Genomic DNA, 26426 nt, shown 5'->3' on the forward strand with positions numbered 1-26426 from the left:
GAGCTATTCTAATTTTTTTTTGAAATAAAAGTTTGCAGAAATTGCTTGGAAGAGAAACAATGCTATCTTCCAACTTTTTATTAACTTTATTTTACAATCGATGGTTAAGGGGTGTTATTTCTAAATTTAAAACCTGACTTTTGGTTTTCATTTCATTATAGAAAAGTGAAATCTTTCCTCTGAGTTTAAAAGCATTGTCTTTAGTGAAATGTTTTAACTTTAATATATACCACTTTCCCAATACTTGTATATTTTCTTTTAATGTGAAATTTTCACGTGCAAGGCTAAACAAAGCGACTTAAACCAGACGGTACGAATATGATTTTTCTTCGGGTCAGGTTAGTAACCACCGCTGCTTCTGTATCGCCTGTCGTTCAGTCATTGCCCTCATTGGGGGTTGGAGTACGCTCTAGCTATTAATCTGGCCCGCTCCTGGGTTTTATTTCTACAGAAAAAATGGCAAAGCAGCTTTTTCCCCTGTGTTTTTCCTAGATGTGTAGTTGGGATGTGGCTGGATGGACACACAGCAGCAGAATCATCATGGTACCCTTGAATCTAGGTGTTACCAGCAGTACTGCTCTTTGGAGTAGTGGCTATAAGGTAGATTCTGCAATTTGTATTTTGTAGGCTAGACCGTTGTACTTGTCTTCAACTATCTTTCCAGCTGCTGCTGAAACAAAATCAGGAAGAGTCTTAAAATTGATTTCTTCAGAAGAAAATTACCTAAGCAAGTCTCTTGAAGTGATGGTGGTTCTAGAACTTTGCCAGCAGTAAGACTGTGTTGGCCTATTTTGCATGCGTTTATCCTACCCTACTGGATATCGGTATAAGAGAATCTTTGTTCAGCTTGAAAAGGATTTTGTGGAAAATCTGTTTATATGTAAGCTAGTGTATTCCTATGATATTTTGAAATGCTGGGAAACAGAAAACAAACTCTGTTACTTTGAAGACTTTCTCAAAGTATGCTGAAATTGTTTTGGTAGACTTTTCAATTTTAGTTGGATGTTTAGTTGTAGCTAATTCTGTGTCCTACCGTCTCTTTTCATTCAGAGCATTAAGAATCCCAGTCCTGCAACCTAAATCTCTCTCTTCCTGCCTCTTGAAGCTAGAGTTTGCAGAATTTGGTGTCAGCAGTGTTCCTTACTTGGGCAATCTGATGACAAGGACGGCTTTGCGATACTTATGCTTGAGAGCATTTCTTAGAAATGATGCAACGGTGGAGTGGCAGCCAGTTAGCTCACAAATCTCACGTGTTCTAGGCTTTAGGAAGCAAAGTTAATGCTACTTGCAAGACTAAAGCTACTGGAAGGTGATGGTTTTTTGTACCAGTCCGTTTTATTGGATGGGTATTTGCTGCACGCTCTGGCTGGCCTTCACCACTACAAGGGACACTGATGACTTACGTTCAATCTGTAGTGTACCAGGTTCTTTCCTGCAAAGAAAGTGTTCTGCCCTGCTGGCCCCCAGCCTATAGTGTTGCATGGGGTTATTCTGCCCCGGGTCCAAGTCTTTGCCTTTATTTGACTGGATGAGTTGTCTGTCAGTCAAGATCACGCTCTCTCCAACTTGGCACCATCCATAAATTTCCTAAGAGTGCATTCCCTCCCGTTTTCCAGATTGTTGACATAGATATTATAACAGTATTGTCCCCTATTTACCCCAGAGAAATGTCACTCATAGCTGATCTGCCAGTTACAGTTCAAACTTCTGAGCTCTCTTTGACCCTGGCAATCAAGTCAGTTCTTCAGCCGCTTTCTAGTCTGCGTCTCCAATCTGGTGGAACAAACAAAATGGTATGTTTGTTCCACTAATAGTGCAACAGTGGCTAAGCAGAAGCACAGTCATTTCTGTGCAAGTTTTAAAGACTAATAACTAAAACTTGAAGTATTGGCATTGCCTCTTGTTAAAAGAGCATGTCTGGTTTCTGAGAGACCACATCCTTGGAAAGATCTTAGGTTGGGAACAAGAGTTACCTTTGAAAACACAAGACATTTTGTCTCAAGTAAATATCTTTCTCTTCCAAGATGATAACTTCTGTATGGTATAGGTTTTGGTGATTGATAATTTCCAGGCTTCAAGGGTCGCATTCCACTTTTTTTTTTTGATTGCATATTGTATATACTTGTCAGAGATGGTATAGATTCTGTCAAAACCGATTTAAGTCAGTATTATGACAAAAAAGTACACTGTCAAAATATATCTTTAGCATGCAGATTTGCATGATACGGTCATGCATTATCAGACTAGTTCTAGCCCAAATGTTATGTTTCCTTTGTCAAAGGAAAACCACTTTTGCTCTTAGTCTAGGCTAAATTGCATCCTTATTTTCATAGCTAAACAATTTTGACATTAGTTTGTGTAGTTTTATTCTCTTTTGAGCTAAGTTATAAGTGTGAAACCGGAGAACAGACCAGTAACTTTGCTTAGGATAAAGAATAAATAGGTAGATAAGAATTGTGGTTGTCTAACTGAGTAAATATGTAAGCATTTTGTGCCAGTTGGGCTTTGTCATTGCAGGTATTATGCACAGTGAAATTAGATTCTAATGTAACTGTCAAGAACAGAAAAAGTTATCTGTTTACTTGTAGTTTGTGACTTACTGTTCTGTCTCGAATGAAAAAAATTAAAACAGTTGTACAGAGCAAAGACTGATGGAGGGGACAATTATAATTGATATTCAGTTGCATTTAAGTGTTCTTAATTATATAGTGGATATAGTCTTTTTTTGTGTGTTTGTTGTGTTTATTACATCTAGTGGCATCCAATAGCCTCTGGTAAAACCAAACTATTTAGACTTTTTGCAACAAATTAATTTTTAGGAGCGTGGCAAGAGTAACTGTGGGTATTTGCACGTCCTCCTGTTGTGGGCAAATGTTGGACTAAATTACTTCTTTTTCTTTATTCCCAGATCTTTCAAAGAACAGATTTACGGAAATTCCTCCTGATGTTTGGCTGTTTGCACCTCTTGAAACTTTAAATTTGTATCATAATTGCATCAAATCCATTCCAGAATCTATTAAAAATCTGCAAATGCTTACTTACCTTAATATTAGGTGAGTAACCCTTGTCATTCTTTCTTCTGTGCTTCCTCAGAGAGGTGGCATCTTACTTCCTCAGGACTTCGAGTGCCCTTGTGCCCTTACTTCCCCCCAGACAGATAAAATGATGCTCTTAGTTGTTTGCCATATCCTTAGTGCTTTAGGATGAGCAGTTCTTGTTGCTTCCTTTGTGGGAAGGAGTTGACAGCGTCATGAAACTGTAGGCAATTCATTGCAATAGCTGTCTATAAAGAAAGTTTGGGAAGTTTTATTTGTTGTTAATGTTTTGCAGGGGGACCGTGATTAAAAACTACGAATATAGAAATTCATTGTTTTTCTCAAGAGGGTAAATTACTCTGGCCAGAAGGCTCTGCTCATTTTGTACATTAGTCGCATCCATTTCTATTTTTAGACTTGGAAAACATATAGTTGGATCTTCTCAGAAGAACAGAAAATGAGTATTAGCTCTACTGGAAATCGTCTAAGGTACTATATGAATGTACAGGAGCAGAGGGATCTAGAGGAACCCTTCCATAAAGAGTTGAGACCTTGTTTTCCACAATATGCCCGGTTTCTTAAACTGACTGTCTAAAGTCCAGAACAGTCTTTTCAACCAAGAGCTATTTAACATATGAAATTGGTTTCAGAAATAATTTTTTGCACAAACTTGAAATTACTTTTTGAATTGATACTTGGAAGGAAAAGAAAAAAAAACATTAACTATGTCTTAATCTTCAAATATCAGTATTTACAATTTCCAAGAATTGCCTGCTCTTTGGTGGCTTTAAAGGGTATTAATTACATGATAAAACTGCAGTGTTTTCTGAAAGAAATTTGACCTAATTTCTTTCATAGAGCAACAAAAGCACATTTCTGTGTTGATGGTAACTGAGCTGCCGAATGTAATTTTTGATACAGAAATAAAGGAACAACTGATTCTAAGTGAGCATTGCATGTTGTTTCAGTAGTTGGCTCATCCAATGGCCTTTTTCCTTACCTTGCTTTGTCTTTTGTTTTTGTGCTAATGTCCGAGGACTCTATTTTCAGGATGCATGAACATGTGGACAGCAGTAGTTAAGCATAGGCTAAAATATTAACTTACTAGTTCAGTATTTTGATTACAGAAGAAAACCACATGATCCCAAATTCTAATTTTGGATGCAGAAGAGCAAAGAACAGTATTATGCAATTCATTGTAAAGTAGGCAGCTCCTTTTTTTCAAAAGAACTTCAGAGGTAATTGATTTTAAGTCATGCAGAGAATTGCAGTTTCACTGCAAAGTTTTTTTTTTTTTCAAGTAAATAAAACATTTTCATTTACTTACACGTGATATTTTTGCTTTCCACACACTCAACAGACCACCAATCAGAAAAAGCCAGTCATATCTGCCTGAAATTCAAAATAAAAATAAGCTTATTGCAAGCCTACACCCAAAACTAACTTTTTTTTTTCCACTTAGTATTAACATCAAGGATGTATTGCTCTTCATAAAGATAGTGATACCAGTTTACTGTCAGCTTGCTTTGTCAAAATTGCACTACTTTGAAGCTGAAATGTTGCAGGGGCGTAGTGATTTTGTTGTTCTTGCAGACATACAAACTATAGTCATGTAAAGGTGTAATTGAAAAAGTTCAGGTTTTCAACATGAAAGCAATGTTTTTGTGTAATGGAATTGTATCAGAACAGTTTAAAACTTTTATTTTTTTTCTTCATATAGTGTGAAAACAAATGTCAGCTCTTCAATAGGGTCTTGCAAAATAGAACTTTTGGGTTCTGGACACTTCTTGAAAGTGCTGAACAACTTCACTTTCATGTGTGAAAGCAATTGCTTTCACATCACATCTTAACAAGCTGGTTTTCCAATGGCTTTTTTTAAAATGTACAAGTAGTTTACCAGAAAAAAACAATATGAATTTCTGGCAGGAGGCAGCCTGCAGTTGGTAGCTTTTCTGAAATCAATTTAAATTAAATTGCAAGCGATAATAGCTTTCTTGTTAATATAGCAGGCGTATGTGCATGCAGTTGGTGCACACAGCAGAAATCAACATTAATTAAAACATACCTTCCAGACCATTGCTCAGCAAAGTAATAAATAGATGTTTAGGGCTTTTGGTAATGGATCAGGAGTGCTGTAACCATGTGCTGTGAGAAGCAATGATCTTGCCACTTTGAGGACATGAAGTTTATATTGGTAGACTCTGTCAGATCAGTGGGTCCTTCTGAAGGCATCAGAAACAGTGTAAAAGTAAATATCAAGCATGAACAATATTGTATGCCATAGTTAATGCAGCAGAAACGTGGTCAGTATTTGTGAGTGTTTGATTCATGTTGACTTAATTTTGGTGAAAGATTTCTAATTGCACAGATGCAGTATTAATAATTAGAGTGACAGTATTCATGACAAGGTGCTAGATTAGCTGCAACTCTCCATCGAGAAGAGGAAATGCAGCTGGATGTCATTCCACAGAGCTTCAGGAATGCAACTTAGAATACCCTGTGCTTTTGTTGCTGTTTACAGCTACATTTATAGCTCAGTGGGCTTTTTGTTTCTTTGGACCAATTTCTCTGTGTGTACTTTTTATTGTTAGAAGATCAGTTATAGTACACCTGCATTTACTAAATGAGATGGAGACCTAGAACTTATTCAGCTGAGAGACGCTTTATCTGGTAAGGAATTCATGGTGGAGATCGTAGCTTAAATCTAGATGAAGTTGCGGTTGGTGGAGGATATCTTATAGAGCAGGAGAGATGCTGCATAATGTGCATCTCAGACTCCCTGTCGAGCGGAATATGATAATCTGTCCTTTCTTGTTTGTTGTTTTTTTCTTTCAAGTCGAAATCTTTTATCAACATTGCCAAAATACCTGTTTGATCTTCCACTTAAAGTTTTGGTAGTCAGTAATAATAAGCTGGTCTCCATTCCGGAAGAAATTGGGAAGTTGAGAGATCTAATGGAATTGGTAAGTATAATTGTAAACCACTCTTAAGTACACTATAAGCAGCCTATTTGCAATGTAAGAAAAATATTAGTTCATTATCACTTTTGCATATAGGAATGCAGAATGTAAATTCAGTTTTGCCATTTTCTCAGTGTTTGATCTCAAATTACAGAATAATAGTTATTGTAGAACTTCAAAATTTGGGATAAACACAAAAATCAATATGTTGAATTAACTGAAGATTAGTAGTTTCATAAATAAAACTGCTCTTTAGATTATTGCATGTGAGCTCTTAGTTTGTATATGGTTAAAAATGGTGATTTTTTTCCCCCTGTGTTTACATCCTTTACAGTAATCATAAGTTTATATATTTTTCTTTTATGCTGTCAGGAATCTTATTCCTACCTGAACAGTTGAAGTCTGTTTAGTCTGTCCATACAAGTAATACTGTACCATCTTTGTTGTCCTGTTTTGTATTTGTATCCAATTCTGCTATTACTTTATGTGGGCTAGGGTATTCACAGTTAAGCTGTCTGTGCAACATAATTTTATTGAATGGCACACTGAATTTTTTGTGTTTTGTCTTCTGTTACTTTCCTTATTTATTAATAACCAATTTATTTTGTTCTGATGGTTACTGAGTATTAAGGACATTTTAGAAAACGATGGGTAATTATCAACAGATCTTATTTCTGGGTGGTAATAAATAATTTAGACTTTTTATTTTTTTGATACCCTTAAAATCTTCATACGTTGTGTGTTAAATATTATTCTGCAATCAGTGATACTGTGAAACCACTGAAGAAAATAATTCCAACAATTTGGAAAAGAAATAAGTTCTTACTAAAAAGTTTTACTCCTTTCACATGAGGCCAGAACAAAGTTTCTAATCAGTCAGGAATACAATTTCACTTTTTTTCCTCTCACCTCTCAGTGGAGAAAAAGTGATTAGTTGTAATTAGTTTATTTTTGCGTACTGCTTTGAAGTAGGTATCTTTGGTGGCACAAGTGCAAGGAGGGTGTAGCCTGGAACATTGCATCTCTTGGCACTAAGAAAGTATGACCGTCTCCAAAGCTTCTCAAGAGTGAAAAGACTGATTAAGCTAAAGCTCCTCCTTTATCGTTTTCTTAGCATCTCCCTTAGGTCAATCTGTTCTCTAGAGACTAAAGAAACATTTTAAAGAGAAAAAGGCTAAATTTCAGACAAGTAGTTGAAGCATCCATTTTGTTTCTTGACTCAGCGTAGGAGCATGCATATGTAGGCCTTGCTTGCAAAAGAAGTGGCTGTTTTTGCTGTGAAGAATTTTAAAGCGGTTATACGAAAGCTAAGCTGTAAAACCGAGCAAGAACTCGCTGAAGGAGGAAGGCAATGTTACGTGCAGTCAAGATTTGTTCTTTAGCCTTGCTAGGAATTTTTTTCTCACTCGCTGCCATTGCTTCTCTCAGAATGAAATGACTTCAGCTATTATAAAAAGTTTGATAGAGATATGGCACTTGGACTAGATCTGACCTTTCAGTATTTGCAATTTCTTTGGACACTGCCAGTAGTTCTTATCCTATCTTCAGGGTATGTCCTGCCTCAAGCGTGCCCTGGAGTTTTCTTTTAACATGACCTAACTTTTGAACTACAAATCAACGTTATCTTTGTAATTTGCAAGTAATGTGAGATATTCTGAATGTTTGTGAGGCTTTTCTAATGTCTTCTCATCTGTTTTTGGTGAATTAGAAATGAGAAATCCTTTAATGTTCGCTTCAGTGTTCTGGGATTTCAAGATTGAATCACTGCTGTTGTTTACAGAACACGAGTGTCTTTTAGAATTGCAGCCGTGGTGCTTTTGGCTTTTTTTCCATAAATGTTAAGCCTGGAGCATATGCTTGATGGCATAGATTAAGGACTTAACCAAAAAGTTGCGTTCCAATATCTATGTTGTACCTATTTAGAATATAAGTAATTTATATTTTTAAAAAAAGTTGACGACAAAGTGATATGGATGCTAAAAGGTACCTTCAGGAAAGGAATCCTATTTTAACTTTGGCACTGGGGACAGAAAAGAACTCAGACTAGCTGTGCAGCAGCTCATTCCAGGCAACCTGTAGTTTCAGAGAGAGCCAGCTCTGTGCAGACGTTTCTGCTGCCAAGAGCACATGAGCAGTGCCTATGCTGAAGCCCTGGAAGTGTGTAGAGGGAGGAGGAAAATGGATTTTTCTCATTAAGGCCTCGCTTCTGGTTATTTCTCAGCTACTCTGTAAAAAAATTAGCTTCTGTTTTTCCTTTGGGTAGGTGGATAGCTAAGTTTGCTTACGTCTAAGAAACTAAACACTGCAATCAGTTTTACTGAATTAGTAATAAAATAGGTTGGTTAGCTGTCTTTCTTAGATTGGTATGTTTGTTGACTCAGTGTGGGCTACCCACACAAATATTTAATAAGTTAGTGGCAGAAGTAGCTGTAATCTGTGTTCATTTGGTGCTGTTTTGTCACCCTCTAGTGACTGAACCCAAAAAATTGGTGAGCACACTATTGCTTTTGTAAATTTTTAGTTGCTCTGGTTCAAATTTTATAAGGAGACTATTTTTTATGAAAGGAACAGAATCCAAATCATTTGCCTGCAATAACACATGAAATTTTTAGTTGACGTGAGAACTATACGAGGCTCTCTTGATTTCTGGGCTACTGTTTAAATCTCAAAACCAGTTCTTATTTATTTATTGTTTTAACCTTTTCAACTGAGTTCCTGAAACATAAACTGCTGAAGTTGTGAAAGAACAGTAAGGTCTGTGTTACGGTACCTCTTCCACTTGTGGGAAGAAGCAAGAAAGATGAGATGTCTTTTCTATCATATGCTTTATAATAGTTTTGATTGCAGTTTTCCTTCATTTGATTTCACTTACGGTGTTCAGTTCATTCACTCATTGTATTTTACTTAGGATGTTAGCTGCAATGAACTTCAGGTCCTTCCCCAGCAAATAGGAAAACTACAGTCACTTAGAGAATTAAACATAAGAAGAAATAATCTCCATATGTTGCCAGATGGTAAGCTGCTTGTTATCCTTTCTTTCATGCAGGTAAATTATGTGAAGTGTTAAGTAGATACCTGATTTCTTTTTCTTTTCCTCCATTATAGAATTAGGAGACCTTCCCTTGGTAAAGCTGGATTTTTCTTGTAATAAAATTACAGAAATTCCAATTTGTTACAGGAAGCTACGTCATTTACAAGTAATAGTTTTGGATAACAATCCAATGCAGATACCACCAGCACAGGTAAGTATAAAAACATTTTATTTCAGTAATGTGCATTAGGACCTTAAGAAAGGGAGCTGTTCTAAGTTATTACCAGTCAGGTTTTCATTATTTTTTAGCTGTGTTTTTCCTAGTGGGAAACCGTGGGCATTAAATCATCAGTGTAGAAGGTATTGGTTGGGGTGCGTTATCAAAAGACGTGCTATGTAATAAATATTTTTTTTTTGTTTCCAAACAGATATGTTTAAAGGGTAAAGTACATATATTTAAATTCCTCAGCATTCAGGCGTGCCTCAGAATAGATAAAAAACCAGATTCTTTGGATCTTCCATCACTGGGTAAACGAATCCCCTCCCAGCCACTCACAGACAGGTGAGTGGTGTGGTGTGTTTTGTTTTGGGTTTTTTTTTTCTACTTTAGTATTTACTATAAAGCAAATCCTGTTCCTTGGGGAACAGGAAAGAATGTACCACACGAAGTTCATTGCAGTTTAATAGCTGTAATTTCAATAGTTTAAAGGTTGTTTATTTAGAAGTCATACTATCTAAATTTGTGTTAGTAGAAGCTTAAAGACCGTCTGGGTTACTATGAAAATGTTTCATTATGCTCACTAAAGATTTGTAAATAAGAACACAGATGTAGTTTCAGTTTGTTTATTGAAAAATTTGGTTTTCCATTTCTCACCCAAACTTGTCAAAAACATTGATATAGTCCCATAAGTTAGTCTGTTAGATGAAAAGTCTGCCTCCCAAGTATGGGTTAATGGAAACTAATTTAAATGGCAGTGAAATATCTTAGATTTTTTGATTGGATTACTCCTGAAGTCAAAAAGTGCAGCATGTTTTGCTTGGCTTCTTAACTGAATACCTCTCTGGAGTGATTAAATGAGAGTGGTTTTGTATTTCTTATCTTCAGCTGTCTTACCATTGGAAGCCGTGTGTAATAACGCTCTATTTTTGTCTGTTTGCTTAAAATATCACGTGCAACCTGTGTCACTCTTTCGTTCTGTGCGGACAGAAAGATAAAAGATATGAATAAAGCTTACAGAGAACCACCCGAGACATGAAATTCAGTCCATGATCTTGGTCAACAGGTGATTGGGCCCTACTGTCCTTAGAATGCCTCTCGGTGCTCCTAGAAGCTGTGGTCCACACATACTCCCCACAAGTCTATGCCAAACTTGAGTTCCACAACTATAAAATGTGTTGCAAAAGGAATGAAGTCATGGATATTACTACTGTACAACATCTCAGTAATAGTGAGATTTTGTTTGATACAATTTCAGATAATAAATATAAACCATATAAACCAAGCTCCGCAATGCACAATTGGAAAAGCACACCCTACTGATGCTGTCGATCCTCTGTCTACTGCATTAGTAATCTTCGGAAGGCATACATTTAGAGGGAAAAAAGTATATATTTAAGCAGATTTAAACTGTTATGATGTGGCAGTGCATTGGGGAATCTGTTTGCTACTAATAGAAAATCATATCTGCCAATGAAATTTAAGGAACTGAAATTTAAGGAATATTTAAATTCTCCAAAGACAGTATTTTTGAATGAAACATAGAACAGTTCTGAAGTTACAGACATATGGACAGCGTGCCTTCATTGATCTTTTCAACTTTAACTTTTTTTTGATAGTGTGTATGTGGCGGGGGCGGGTTTGCTTGTTTGTTTTTTAACTACTCAGGAGCTGAAGAATTTTTTCAGCTGTGTGCATGGGAATTCTGCATGAGTAGATGAGTACAGGGAACATGTACTAAAGAGGATGTTTATATTCTTTCAGGAAAGAAAAACTAACAATTTCTTCAATTTTTTTTTTTTGAATAGCATGGAGGACTTTTATCCCAATAAAAACCATGGACCAGACTCTGGCATTGGAAGTGATAATGGGGATAAAAGGTTGTCCGCAACAGAAGTGAGTGTTTTTCACTGTTAAATTTGTGTAACTTCTGTTTTATGGAACAGTTTTGTTCCTCTGTTTGTTTGCATCGTTTGAGAAATGCTTAATTAAGTTACAGTTACATCCTTTAAATATTTATACAGTTGAGTTTAAACCTTAGTAGTATTAGACATATAAAACCTTTGTTGCTTTGAGTTTTTCGGTTTAGATTGATTCTAGTCCAAACTCTCATACACTTTAAAATTGAATTCTGATCTAAGGAGTTGTTTGGATCTTTTCAGATATAAAATATGTAGTCATGTGTTACACAGAGGGCAAAACATACGTGAAGTTTGCTTTTGCTATTAATAAAATGGAGGAAAATGAAAATGTGTTTTCACTAAACTTGAGTGCTTATATATGTTAGTAATCCTTTTTTTTGTTTAAATTATAATATGAACGTCTGAATGACTCTCTGGGTTTAAAGTGATGAGCAGAAGTCCCCACAGCATATCCATGTATCTGTAGAGATCTAAGTTTAGCCAGTTGTAGTTACTAATGGCATCGTCAAAGCTGAGTGCTATAAAACAACAGACTTTGATAGTACTATGTCCAAATTTAAAAAGAGAATAACTGCAGATGCAGAGTGATATTTAGTGGAATACTGTAGAACAAGGAGTATTGCAACTTTTCATAAGAAAAGTCAAACTGATTGGAAGTAAAGCTGTGGGTTTTTTTGTTTTTTTTTTTTTTTTTAATCATTAGTCTAAGAAGGATCAAAGTGGTTGGAGGTTTTAGATGAAAAGGTACCCATGTTAATTTCCTCAGCCCATCGACCAGAATTGGGTGAGGGCCCTTTGAAGAAAATACTACATTTCAAAGGAAACTGAAGAGTTCTTTCATACAGTGAACTATCATTCCCTAACAGATACTGACTTGATGTTATTTTCTTTGCCCTGGGGGCCATTCCTCATGACAGGGTCTCTTATACTATTTATTGTTTATTAGCAAATCATATAGCATGTGCTTAATAGTACTGTATTAAGTGTGACTGTCTTTGCAGCCATCTGATGATGATACAATCAGCCTTCACTCCCAGGTATCAGAATCAACAAGGGAACAGACATTAAGGAACGACAATCATGTGGTGGGAAGTAAACTCGATCCACAGAAAGGTAATATCTGTTGTGTATCTGTCATTTTCGGCAACAGAAATACTCTTGCTTAGATAATATAATATAACAAATTTGCACAAAATGATACAATGGCATGTTGGAACTGTATTTTTATCATCTTGGAAAACAACATAATAAAACCGTAAATACACAGGACCAGAAAGAAAGACAAAGATCCTTTCTAGATAGAGGAGACAGGATTTCACTGTATTATCCGTATTTGGCATTTTTCATAAGTACTTCTCTCTCTCAGGAATAACACTTGGTTCAGAGAACTGCTTAATATTATCTTTTCCACTCTTCATCAATCCTCACTAGACCAGGAGGTGTATGATTATATTGATCCGAATGCAGAAGAGGGAGCTGTTCCTGAGCAAGGAGATGCACAGATTGGACCATTGCTGTCTTATATGAAGGTACTGTAACTTGATATAAGAAAAACTATTCAGTGATTCTTTTTTATTGAATTCTAAGCTTATTTTTTTCACCATACATAAGGACCGGGGGAAGCATCCTGAGAAAACCCAGAAGACGCAACGGAATGAAGAGTGGGGAGATGAAAAAAGGTAAATCTATGTCTTTTTGGGAAGGCTTTGTGGGAGTAGGGGGAGTGTTTTTAAACTTGCATGTGGAGGAAACAAGTCTATCAGACATGCAAAGTATTCCTACTTGGACAGAAAGTAAGCTTTTAGGGAGGCCTGTTTAATTATTGTCCAATGATGTACCTGTTTCTATCTTGCCTGACTAAAGAATCTACTTTAATTTCCATAATCTAAAGAAAACTATAAACTTTAAAACTGAGGTAATGTTTATTTTTTAAGACTTCAGAAAGAACAGCTCCTGCCTGAAGAAGATGATGAAATCAAAGAAGTGACTGACCTGAGGAAAATAGCAGCTCAGTTACTGCAGCAAGAACAAAAACACAGGTATTACAATATTAGGTCAGATAACTTGTATGTTATAATAAATTAGTTAAAGGTTAAAGAATTAATTAAATTCTTTAACCAAAACTTCTTGACGCTTCATTTTGAGAATAGTTTTATCCAGCTATTTAACAGCTTAATCGACAGACTCTGCCAAGATATTTATCCTGCGTTTCTTTACATAAAATTGCTGTCTAGAGAAGCAGCTCTATGCATCATGGGGAAAGGAAGAGAGGAATGTGAAAGTCTCTTGATTTCCCCTTCCCCCCGCCCCAAAAAAGCAAGACACTTATGTAGGTATGGGTGTTGCTGGTATGAGGAGATTATTAGTGAGCTATTCAAATTATTTTGCCTTATTTTGTCTGTGTTTACAGAACCTGCATGCAGTTTGTGTGGGGCTGGTTGTTTTATTGAAATAAAGGTAATTTAGGTGGTGGTTCCTCCATCCAGTTTGATGTGAGATGCACGTTTCCTACGGACTGAAGGGGAAATTTGTTCAAATACTCGTGTCTCAAATGACAGAGCCTATATATATAGGATTTGAATAGCAGGAGTTCATCATGGTGAACTGTCTGACTTCCTCCACTTCATGTTGGCATCACAACTGAAAGTTTCTTGAAAAGGAAAAGTAGAACAAGAGGCAGGATGAAGGGATGCAGTAGAACAAATTAGCAACCGGATCAAAGGAAAAGCAGGAAGGAATACCTAAAGTGGCATAAGATGTGGATAGGTTAGGGTAGGAACTGTGTTCTCTGGTTTCTTAACCAAGCAGGAAAATAAGCAATGAGGTACTTTGGAGACAGTAAGCTGTCTTCCTGAAAAATAGCAGTTGTAGTTAAGTAGCAGTTTGTTAACCCTGAAGTAATGGATTCAGCCTCAGAACAGATTAAATACTATTTTTGTTTCTCTTGTTTTTCTGTATAGCAATGAGATTCTGTGCTGCCATTTTTCTTTAAAGACAGTTGCAATACACGTGAAGCCCTTAGAGAAGGTGATATCTTGTGACTATGAATTGCAGATGTTTAAGAATTCACCCGTATTCCAGATGAGTTGACTATAACAGCAGTAGTATGTGAAGAAAAACTAAAATACACTTCACTTAACTCTGTCCCCTGTATTGAAGTATTTGGCCATTCCCATTGGGAAGGAAAAAATAAAAATGCAATCTTAATGCTAATATTTTCTATCAACAAAAGTATTGCAAAAAAAGGGAAAAAAAATTTAATTCTTTCCTATATTGCTTAATATATGAATAGAGGGAGAATCTTAATGTTTTCTTATACTATATTTTTATATGATGGTTGTTTATATTGCATGTGGGATTTGTTTGTTTTTAATATTTCCTGATTATCTAATCATTTGAAATACCAAGCCACTCCTCTTCTCAAGTATTGTAGCTTAAATCTTCCTGTTGTTAACATGATAGCTGCATAAGTTTAAATGTTTAATGATGCTACTTTGCTCTTACGCTGGTCGTGCATACATAATCTTATTTGTGAAGTTTTACGTCTTAGTTTAGCATTTATATTTTAAAGCTTACTTATTCATCCTTAAACACATAGGAACAAAATCGTAATTACTTAAAGTGTAATTCAGTGAATCCATAGTTTTGTGAATTTATAACTTTTCTGTGGACAGCAATGAGAATAATATTTAGAAGTTAAGTCAAGACTTTTCTGAATTTATTTGTAGAAAATATGCATAGCTCAACCTGAGCAAATAGAATTCTCAGAAAAGTGTGCATCATGAAATAATTTCTGACTAATCATACTTCTATTCATTCAGTGTATTTTCTTTTAATATTATGCAGTCTTTCTCTTTTCTTTTTGCTTGCTATGCTATTGACTTCCTTGTCCTCTCCCATCAACCTCTCCTGCTTCCTTCTTTCGTCTTTGGCTTTGATGTGCATGAAATATGAATACAGACGAAGGCCATTAAGCTATAGAACTGCATTCAGTGAAAAACTCTTCCAGAGGACAAGGGCGGCAGGACGTGCATCAAGGTATATAGTGCTTGTAGATCTTCAGATTTCCAAAGACAAAATATGGACAAAAGAACCAATTTGGGCCTTGTCTTGAGCAAAGCCAGAATAAAGGAACTGACTAAGTTAGCCTAAGATATTTTATAATAGAAAATAGTTGGCAATGCTTTTAATGTTATTTCGGATGAAATGCAAGGAAAATATTTCATGGAATTAGACAACTGTCCAAAACAGATTCAGCTTCTCGCGTGAACTCAATTTCCTTTACCTTTGGCATGTTTTATCTCCAGCAGTTGTCTTTGAATATGAAAGTGCAGCACCTCAGGCAAAAGGTTTTTTAGAGCTTTTGATTTTAAAGTGATCACTTTCAAATTAGCATAACTGGTGACAACTTCTTTTGTATTTAACAGGAAACAATGTTTCCTCCTGAGGGAGGAAACAGCAAATAGAAAAACCTCGGAGGGGACAAGAAATCCAGAATGGGACCGTATAGGTTGTGGTCAGACATGTATGTGATGAATCAAGGGATTTCAAAGTTTGTCACCTTGTGAGATGAAACTCTACTTATTCTGGATACTCCTGGTCTGCTTCAACAGCAAGTGCAATACCTCAGCTTAAATAACCTTCCTTAGGGAGGTTTCACTTTGCGTGAATGTGAAATACAGATGCTCAGCAGACAGCAGTGACTTTCTAAAGCTCTCTGAATCTGCAAGAGTGCATCTTACTCTCACAAAGTAGCAAGCCAGGTGTGAAGACAGGAGACTGTTCCCAAAGGAATGGGATCTTGACTCCTGAGTTCAAGATCTCTCAAGAGTTATTTTTCTGACTCACTATAAAAGCTATTGTGTCTTTATACACTTTATAAATCCCAGATAGTCCTTACTAATTTAAACTTGGAAGCAGCTATCCTTAAAATAATTGACGTTATTCGCTTTGTTTGCGTCTCTTAAGCATGGCGTTATGTTTACTCAGGAAATGCAAACAAAAGATTGTTTAGAAGAGATTCCACTTTTTAAATTCTCCAACCTTGGAAAATATTTCCTAGCAACATAGTTTGCCTTGCCGTTACCTTTCTCTCCCATCTAGTCAGCAATTTGGAGTGGATGTTATGCTTACATGATGATTAGAATTGGAAAAGTGAGTTAGTGTTGTTTTTTGTTTAGTGTATGCAAATATGTAGCAGTGTGTATGTGGTTGAGTAATTTATGTTTCAAAGTTTTTATGAATTTCATAATCTATTTTTTTGGAAAGCTTATACAATAACTGTGTAACAGCAGACTTTGTGTGACTGGTGTGAACCATAAGTACTCAATTAACTGCAATACTTACACTAATGTGTTATGACTATATGTACAAATTTCTTTTTAAGGATTAGGTATGAGCATAAATAAGAGTCGTTTGGTTGATGATTGATCTAACAAAATAGAAAATTCTGGATTTAATGAGCTGTAATATGGACAGAAATGGTTGCTGGACTCTTTGCGCCATTAGCACCACACTCAAAAGAGCATAACTTCAGAACTGGAGCCGCACACGCTTTCATTTTGCACGCTCCATTTTGTATTTTATTTTATTTTCTCTAAAACAGATCATATTTTTAATACAACTGTAGCTTTTTTTTTCTTTTCCAGCTAAATGAATTATTTTGCATTGAATTCCTTAGTCTATGGAAGTTTGTAAAGTCATATTAATTTACACATTTACAGTTTTCTTGAACTGATAATTTAAATTCCTAGCTCCATAGGAAATTCGTAGTTCTGACTGGACTCGTAACTACTAACCTGACATAATGGACTTACTTATCCTTCTCTATCTTCAGTTTTGAAAGTGGAAATTTTTAAAAAGATTGTTCTTTTTTTTTTTTTTTTACAAAGTATTAAAATATATTTGAACATAACTGGAAAACTTAATAAATTCAAACGTCAATTATATACATGTTTCAGGAACCAGTTTAGCTAAAAAGCATATGTATGTTTGGCATTATTTGGAATAACTTTTCCCAAGGCCTCATATAATGAGTTTGTTTTAAAAAAAAAAATGTAATGACCTTTATTACATAGAGTCATCAAATGTACACTGCTAGTCAGTTGTGGTGATAGTGCTTAGGTGAGTCTTATTTATTTATTTATTAAACCCATTCTATTCTAATGGTTATATCTTGCCACAGAGCCTCTCTGAATTTCTCTTTGGCTTCATTTGAAGAGACAAGCTTAATTTAAATGGGAATTCTCCCTGAAAAGCAATGACTGAAAACCACCTTGTTTATTTTATGCCCTCTATATTAATTTGTTTTGGTAATATTTTTTTTTTTCCTGGGTGTAATATAGTTTAATTCCTGAAAGCTCCCACAGAATTAACTTGCTGAAAATAAATCCTAAGGAGCAGATACTGCAGACTAAATTATCTTATTTTACGGGTTTAACTTGTCATAATCCCATTAAATTGAGGTTCATACCATCAGAGATCTAAGCTAGAAATGAGATTACTCCGCTCAAAGTTATCGTAATACTCATAGATGCCGGACTGAAAATCATTGATTCTTTAAAATTAATTATTGTACTGCCCTGTGTAGGATAAGGATGATAAGGAAATATATAATGACGGTGTCTGCTCTGTTTTACTTTCTTCCATTAAATTGTTGATGGTCTTCCAGTTCTTTCTAATTCTTAACAAATTTTAGTTCTCTCTATAATTAAACATTAGAATTCAAAGTTAAGGATTTTGGTTACTAGTCAACATGGCACTCACTTGCAAATGGTTAATTTTAAGTGTTTCTGATTGATTTGCTCTCTGATCTTTGGGGGGCACGTGGGGTGGGGTTATGCTTTAAACATTCTTATAAGTAGAGAGCTTATATCTTCTGCCTGTGTGCGTACATGCAGGGTACTTGTTTGTTTCAGATGAGAAAACATTTCTGAATTTAAATATAAAGTTTAGGCTTTTTTTGATTGATTAAATCTTAGAAAAATAGAATTTTTGTTGGCTCATTCCTGCCTCGTTTCTTTATTTCTGCCTTAGTCTTCTCTCTTACTGTTCTGCGCCTAAAATCCCATGCCATGTGTCTCCATTTCCTCCCTTTTTTTCCTGCATTTTCTTTTGCACTTGCACTCTTCTTACTGAGCTGTCCTCTTACCTGCTCCTGCAGTCTGACTAACTTCTTGTGCTCAGTCTCTGTATCACTTCCTATTCACTTTAGTTCCACCATCTACCTGTCTCTTCTACTCTTAGTGAACTGTGTGGCCTTTTGTTTTGAGGGCAGCATAACCTCACAAAGGTGTGAGAACAATTAAGATGGTGTATATTTGTCAAGGAAAAGTAAGAGGAGCCTTCATTTTGTTTGGATTATGATCAGGTTTTACTTGCTTAAAATTCAAAACTTGAAATACTACGAGAGCTGGAAACTGCATTGTTGATTTTAGTGGAAGCAGGATTGGGCTTGGGTTTCATATGTGCATAGTACACATGCATATTCTAATGTTATGAAAAATGCTACTTTAATGTTCAAAACTCTTCTTTATAGGAAAAGTTGCACGCTGAAAGTGCCGTATACTCTGAAAAGAGCCTTAACTACAAAGCTGTTGGATAAATCTGCATTTTTTTCCATTCCAGGCTTCTTAATCATTCAGCTTCAGTAAGCACGAGGAACAGACCGAAGCAGCCAATGGAATCTGAGAAATGGTATTGATATACTTTGCTGTATCACAGCTTTCAATACTTTATATTAATTGTGATATTTATTTCATATCAGTACTGCCATCTTCTGTCCTATTGTTTTAGCTGAAGATGGACTTACACAGATAATCTGCTCTTTTAGCTTCTTTCTTTCAGGGGAAAAGTCAAAGGTGTTCTTTTGAGCCATGAAAGTTGATGCCATAAACTCATGGGTGGGTCTGATTCAGGGAGCGGTCCAGACACCTAAACATAGGCATTCAGTGGCATTTTAGATATCCTAAAGTATCCTGTCTTGCTTCCAGTTCCAGTCCAGAAGGACACATCTCCCCTGGATAATAAATAGTCCCATGCAGATGTGTTGGATACTTTGAGTTGTACGAAATGGCATTGTATCTGTGCTTAGGCATCTGAATTTTCTACCTTGGCAGTTCTTCTGTGTTCTCATGAGCTGTCTGAAAAGTGTTGATGGGAGTGCAGCCTGTAAAACCTTTTAGTTTTGGTGGGCAACGTGTCAGTGAGGAATCCCCTTTTGATAGTCTGTGTAACAGAAACAAGCCTCTTAATACCATTGTCCGCAGGAGCTGTGCGCGTATCCTGTGCTGCTTTTGTGAATGTGAAACAGGAGACGGGGCAGAGCTTTGTCTCTAGGAAATCAGGAAATAACAGCTTCCTTTTGCTGCCCATACGAGTGAGAGAGAACCTTGCAAGTTTTTGGCTTCCTCTTCCTTAAGGAATCCTAGGCCAGTTCTTGGAATCAGTTTGGTCAAGAAATAATCTTCTGACTCTTCAGCCGGAGGGGGGAGAGGTGATTGACTGCTGCCTGGAGAGAACTCCATCCATGCAGCGAGGGAGGGCTTCTGTGACTTTTGCCAGCCTCAGTGTCTTTTAAAATCCGCACCTTCGAAAGACTCTCTGTCTACCTGTGTTCAAACCCCAGTTCGACTTTGAATCTGGGAGATGAGAGCCCATAGTTATTGCTGGTGTTGCTAGAGAGCGCCGTGGGTGGTGACTGCTCTCTACAGTGCTGTGCAGTCCAGGTGTAGATCAGGAAAACACTCATCCAAACAGAAAAGTGAAATATCAAGACAGTTTCCATGTGATGCATCCTATTTTGGCTATATTCTCTCTCATTGGTATCTGAGACTTTGAAAAATCGCCTCTCCTGTGGTTACATGAACAATGCTGCAACTGTTACACATCTGCACGTGAAGCGTTCCTGTCCTCGGTTACTTACCCTACAGTTTCTGTTCTTTGGGATGTTGTCACCTGCTGTAGAGCACAGCTATGTCAAGCTTCACGTTACAGGGGAATCCAGGGAAGGTTACATTTGCCTTACGCTGTTTTTTACCTGAAACAAATAGCTCTGAGGTTTTTTTAGGATTTTTTGTTTGTTTTTCCTTTTTAAAAAAAAACACATTTTGTGTGAGGTGTGTGTAGAAGGTAAATGTCACAGACTACTCGTTACTTCATTGCACTGATGTGTAGGAGCCCTAGTCACTGGGAAAGGTACATACAAATAGAAGAGAAAGGCTGTCACACCCCTGAAGAATGTCCACTCGTGAAAACATGTCATAGTGAATAGATACCAGCACGTATCAACAGCAGAAATGAATTATCTGTTGCAGCAGTTCCTGGAATTCTCAACTAGATCACTTATCGCGGTAACGGACATCGTTCAGCCAAATTCCCTATGCCAGAGAGCTGACAGCTTTAAAATGTAGGATTATTGATTTAAGGTAAACAGAAAGGAAAAGGAAGGAGAAGGAATGGAAGGTAACAGGAGTTAAGAAAGTCAGTCTTACTTTATGTGCCTTTTTGCTCTCCGTTAAGAATTTATTACGATTGATCAGGGTGTTAGGATCTTCTTGCATTCAGTCCCTGCCTTTTAGCCCTTTGGTGTACCTCACAGCTTCCAAGCCTGTTTTCTGCCTCAGTTGTCAGGATGTGAGCGACGTGGTTGCTGCTAAGGAGAGCAGAAGTGAGCTTCACAAAAAATTCTGACAGAGAATTTAAGGTGACGCCAACTTCGAAGTTTTCTGTTTGAAAAAAAAGTTTAAATTCAGGCACTCTCCTTGGCGCCTCAGTATGTTTCTGAGGTTTTGCCGTTTCATTGTTCTATCCTGAAATATTTGTCCCTTTTATTGTTATCACTACACAGTAGAGGCTTTTACATAACAATGAAATAAAGTATGTGGTTCTTCCAAACAAATATACTTTTTTTTCTCTGAAAGAGATGCGTATTTGCCTCTTTGAGGGGCAAAACAATTAAGGTACGTTAGTGATCTTTTTTTTTTTTTTTTTAAGATCAGTCAACAACTATTCAGATACAGCCTTTGCTTAATGAAGTATAGTATGGTGTAAGAGGTATTGTCAGCATACAATAGAGGAGAGTGAAATACTATTTGAGATTTTAATCAAATTGTCATCCTTTTAGCCACACTTTGTAATATCACTGCTCAGCAAGCCAGAGTATTATAGTATTGCAGAGAAGCTGCATTTTAATAGTTTTCCTTTTTTTTGAATTTTAAAGTTACTTGATGTTATAGTATATAGAAATGTAGTATGGAAATTTAATAATGTCTATCCTCTTAACTTCTAGTGTCTCAACAGATGAAGGGAATTCTCCGTTGTCTCCATACAGTTGGCAGGTAAATGTCTAAATATAAAACCATGTCAAGCAGTAAGAAAGCGCAGTGAAAGTTTCACTATTTCCTATCAAAAACGTTCCCTTACTGTTTCAAGACAATTTCACTTGTGCTATGTTCGTAATACGGGGGACAGGTTTTTTTTGAGAATTTAATGCTAAAGGCTTAAATACTTAAAATCTTGAAACTAATGAGACACATATTGTTTACTTGTTTTTTGAATTTCTTTACATGTAAGTTTATTGCCTCACCACATTGTTCATTCTTTTTTTTTTTTAATTTGAATCATAGGTCTTTCACTTTCCACACCTCATTGAAAAAATTTAAAGAGTTTTTTTAATTGTTGTTTTGCATTTTAATTCGTTAGTTATTTATGGTTGCTTTATATGGCCTGATAATCTAAAACAAAGAAGTCTTTGGAAATGTGATTTTTATGTCTTGTCCTTATTATGGCATGTTTCCTTCGGACTGTCTGCTTTTGTTTTTCATAGAGTATACATATGTATACATATTCATTGTTATTTTATTAACAAATCTCCTTTAACTGTCCCCTTCAAAGTACTGTATTAGCCAACATGTTCTAAAGAGTTTTTATACTGCCACTTGCTGTATATTACCTTTTTTTTAAAGTACCTGTTTGCTGTTCTTATCTAAAATTGTTTTGTAATAGCCATCCTTTTCCAGTGCAGTGAATATGCAGAAATTAGATGCATTAGTAGGTAACCACACTTCTAACTGGCTTTACAAGCAGTTATTTATGGTAGCCTTAGGTGATTTCTTAACAAACCTGTGAAAATCAGGCTTAGTGCAGTAGATGAAGAAAAGGGTGTGGTTTTTTTCGTTTTTTAATTATTTTATAGATGGTTTTTCCTCTATGAAATATGTTCTAGAATTTGAAAGGGAGGAAGTGATTTCCACCTGGACCATCATTGAAACTAGTAATGTTTTTGTGTCGTAAAGCTAGATTATGAGAGAGGCAAGCAGTTTATAATTGTAGCAAACTGTTTATAATTGTAGTTCATAATAATTTGTGTTAATGCACACTTGCGTATGTACCTGTCATGTAAAAATGTTTCTGAAACTTGCAGCCATTGGAAAACCAGAAGGATCCAATGGATGAGCAGCAGTGGCCAGAAACACAGCCAGTGATTTGGCAGAATGAAGAAAGAAGGAGAAGTAAACAAATTAGAAAAGAGTATTTCAAGGTATATATGAGGGGGGTATTTAGTTTGCTTTCTTTTTTCCTTAGTCTTGATTCTTCAGGCTCTTTTTTTTTTTTTTTTTCTTTCCTTTAAGCAATGCAAAAGTTTTGGTGGGTTTTTCTTTCTCTTTTTTTGTCTCTTTTACTTTTTGGAAGAGATTGAAAGAAACTATATAGCAAAGTAAAAGGTTGTGCCTTTAATTTTGCATGTGACTAGTTTTTCATTTATTCTTTTGAGTTTGATAATATATAGGTATTCAGGGTAAGGTCAGAATTCGGGAAAACTGGTTGGGGGAAAAAATCCACTAAAAGCTTTCTTCTTATGTTTATTCTTTTAATTAAAGAAGGCAATCTGCAGTTGTCTTCTGGTAAAGCCAGAAACTGATCTTCAGTCTTTGGTTTTTCCCCAGTTTGGGTCGAACTTGAGGGATTTTGCTTTTAGTTTAAGGAAAATGTACATCACCTTTTTGTGCAGCATGATTATAAGAATTATTTGTGCATTTTGGATCTTCCGCATCAGTTTGCGTTTTAGAGGGGAAACGCACTCTGTACTGGTTATTTTGCTGTTTGTGGTATGTATCATCGGTCACCAGATGTCAGTGTCTGCCTGTTGCGAAGCAGGTTCAGATTTACTACATTGTCAGATAGCATTTGTTTTCACATATCGTAGAGAAATGGGATATTTCTGACCAGTGCTAGATTGAGCTGAAATTAAATTTATTTGGTTTATGAAATGAGTGTCTTGGGTCTCTACCATCAAACATCTAAACCATAGCCTTCATGAAATGCTAGGGAATTTCTAAGAAATTAAATTCTAGGAAAAATAGAACATGCTTACATACCTGAGATATTTTTGGGGTATAGCAGCTATTAATTATTTTTCCTCAGGAATTCAGGGAGTTATATTCTAACGTGACTTCTGCTGACTTCAGATGTGAATGAGAATCAAGAATGCATACCAAATTATTGCAATGGGCATCGTTCAATAGGAAAAATTTACTTGTGTCAGCATGCAGAAATACATGCAGAGTGTCTTTATTGTACAATTTGTACGTTGTTATTGGACAGCTCTATTACACAGCAGAAGGGTGGAGAAATGCCTGTGCCTGTGAGAGTCAGAATGCCTTTTTTTTTTTTTTTTTTTTGGTGGCATGGCACAGAATTTTGGCTGGCACCTGAAAAGCTTTGTTGTGCTAGCCATTTGAAAAGAACCTTCCTACTGAAGACAATTTTATCAACCAAAAGTGTTTTTGCCGGAATAGCTTATAGTTAAGCTTTGGATCCTGGCTTCACCGGAGCTGTTGAATGTGGAGCTGTAAACCCTCCAACAGTGCTCAGAGCTATAACTTTGAGGAGGAAGAGCATCTTCTATGCATAACTAATGAATATAACTTTATATATCAGAATTATATAAGTTTATGTATTTATTAATATATTTTAAAGAACACAGTTGCTGGTCAGAGTTTTTCCTTCCCTTTTCTTCCCTTAAAATTAATCTAGCTACAACCTGCTTGCATCGCTTGAAAGTCAGATCTCTGGCAGAGAGCTGTCTTTCTAGTTCCAGAGTTAGTCTTTTAATCCAGCCTATATTATATATTGTATCATAAAAAGAGGTAGGCTGGTCCTTTACACATACCGCGTTTCTTTGTCTTTGTAGCATGTTTCTTTTTGTTACTTCTGTGGATTATACAATTTTTACTAATAATTAGTGCTTCGGAGTAACAGTTGCTCAGATCTCTTCACTTGGATCAAATGCATATGCCGTCAGAGTTCGCATTGTAACAGTATGTATTTTTGAAATACAATTGTCCTTTAATCAGCATAAAGAAGTTCCTGACTAACCTAGGAACTACATGTTCCTTTTTTTTTTTTTTTCCCCTCCTTTGACAATTCTGTTTTTGGGGGGTATTTTGTGTTTTGTTTTTGTTTTGTTTTTTGTCAGCTGCTTTATCAGTAATAAGTAACATCTGGCTGATACCAAGCCATTTGGTTCAAATGAAAATCATACTTGCATTTTAAAGTATTATTGTGTGTGTTTTGCAGTATAAGTCTTCCAGAAAGAGTTCAAGTGGGAATGAAAATGATGAGGTGAGACATGGTAATCATATAAAATATTTAAGAAAGTGTTTTATTTATTTGTATTTTATGAACACTTAGCCACAGTTATGGAACAGGAGAATGTTGGCAAACCAGCTTTGCATTCCAAAACCATAGGATGAATATAGCGAAATAGCTATTACACTCCTCTATTTGAAAAAAAAGTCAGTAAGGTGGTATATTGAAGAGAAGGAGGGTATTTACATGCTTTGGTAATAGGAAAGGCTATTCAGCTATCAGGCAGAGGTAACGTAAGAGTAATGTCCTACCTAAACAGTGAACAGTATTTACTTGACTCTATATGTTTTTCAGAGCAGTTGCTACCAGTGTGCCATGCTTGACAGATATTGCATGTTTTATGTATTGTGTATGTATTTCATAATTCCATGCTTTTCTTGTTAAATCATAATTTTCATTTTATAATTTCATCTCTGATTTCTTTTTAGCAAGACAGTGATAATACTAATGTGTCCCCACAGTCTCCTGTGTCGTCTGAGGTACAAGTTTGTGGTTTTGTTTTTCATTCAACAAACATTTCTTTATGCACGTTACTGTTGTCACTAGGTTTCCCATGCAAATATTAAGCTGTTAGTTTCCTTTGAAGCTGGAATTAGAAATATTTCACATGCGTTTCATAATAAAAAGTCAGCTATAAATAGGAATCAGAGACAGATATTAACACAATGTTAATTTTTTCAACTTGTTTTACCTTTGCAACTATCTGACCTCCCCTAGGGGTGTGTTTTTTTTTTTTTTTTGATTGATTTGTTAGAAGGATGCGTTTGTTTGGTCTCCCTTATCTTTTGTAATGAAAATGACTAATAAGAGAAATCAAATTTGACATTTTATAGGTGTCCACACTGAACTAGCAGTTCAGAAGATTTTAAATACTTTAGGTTTAGTATTTTGTCCATCATAGGGAACGCAGAGATGCTGAGACTTTTTAAGGGATTTCATCCTTCACCATTCTATCTTCACCTCTGTGATACAGCTTCACAGCTTGATTCATCAGTTGTTTTCCTTTTTAAGGAAAATCCATGCAAGTCTCGCTGTGACTGCGCTACTAAGCTATGAATAAAATATACCAAAGATGATAATTGTTTCTACCTAGTGTCAAAAGGGAACCTGAGGGAGCAGAATGAGGAAAACATCTGCCACATAAAGTGAGAGGAGTTGAAATAAGGAAGCTTTCTGTACATATCAGATTACTGAGTGCATTTCTTGTATTAGATGGTGGCATGAGAAAAACTGGTCTTCATCATTCAAAGTAAATATTTCTTTAAAAAAAAAAATTGATGCTAAGTGTTGTTAAGTAGAAGGACTTGCTTTAGACAGGAATCATTTAAACTTTATCTTGATGGGAACAAAAGTTAATTCTTTAAATGAGTGGAAGAAATTTGACTTTATTTCTTTTAACAGGATTATGAAAGGACAGACAGTAACACTCATGGTCCATTTGGTCTCAAACCAAGGTCAGGTAAGCTGCTCTTCTCTAACATAGCATGATAGAACAGATGTTTATTCCCCAGGCTGGAACAGACAATAAGGATAGCAGATGCATGAACTGGAACGAATACAAAGATGCCACAGTACAGCAATCTACTCGGTGTACTTACCACAAGCATAGTA

General features: G+C 35.9%; 1 protein-coding gene across 4 annotated transcripts in view; it reads left to right on the forward strand.

The window, feature by feature from the left end:
* The window catches only part of LRCH2 (leucine rich repeats and calponin homology domain containing 2), a 52065-nt gene that overhangs the window by 13957 nt on the left and 11682 nt on the right, over positions 1-26426 (forward strand). For 2 of the 4 annotated variants that reach the window (XR_011143385.1, XM_068956628.1), the window contains exons 2-17: positions 2909-3053; positions 5872-5998; positions 8904-9009; positions 9101-9237; positions 9455-9588; positions 11052-11139; positions 12167-12278; positions 12597-12694; positions 12777-12844; positions 13100-13204; positions 18792-18860; positions 21454-21502; positions 22588-22704; positions 24744-24788; positions 25244-25294; positions 26217-26274. Coding sequence is in view for 3 of the 4 variants with exons in the window: in XM_068956628.1 (XP_068812729.1) it covers positions 2909-3053; positions 5872-5998; positions 8904-9009; positions 9101-9237; positions 9455-9588; positions 11052-11139; positions 12167-12278; positions 12597-12694; positions 12777-12844; positions 13100-13204; positions 18792-18860; positions 21454-21502; positions 22588-22704; positions 24744-24788; positions 25244-25294; positions 26217-26274 (1509 nt within the window). In the remaining variant the exon portion in view is untranslated. Of the gene's footprint in view, positions 1-2908; positions 3054-3450; positions 3525-5871; positions 5999-8903; positions 9010-9100; positions 9238-9454; positions 9589-11051; positions 11140-12166; positions 12279-12596; positions 12695-12776; positions 12845-13099; positions 13205-18791; positions 18861-21453; positions 21503-22587; positions 22705-24743; positions 24789-25243; positions 25295-26216; positions 26275-26426 lie in introns of those variants that run through there. The other 2 variants (XM_009684919.2, XM_068956629.1) reach the window with 2 other exon arrangements.

This window comes from Struthio camelus, chromosome 11, assembly GCF_040807025.1.
Source record: "Struthio camelus isolate bStrCam1 chromosome 11, bStrCam1.hap1, whole genome shotgun sequence".
Classification (NCBI taxonomy): Eukaryota; Metazoa; Chordata; class Aves; order Struthioniformes; family Struthionidae; genus Struthio; species Struthio camelus.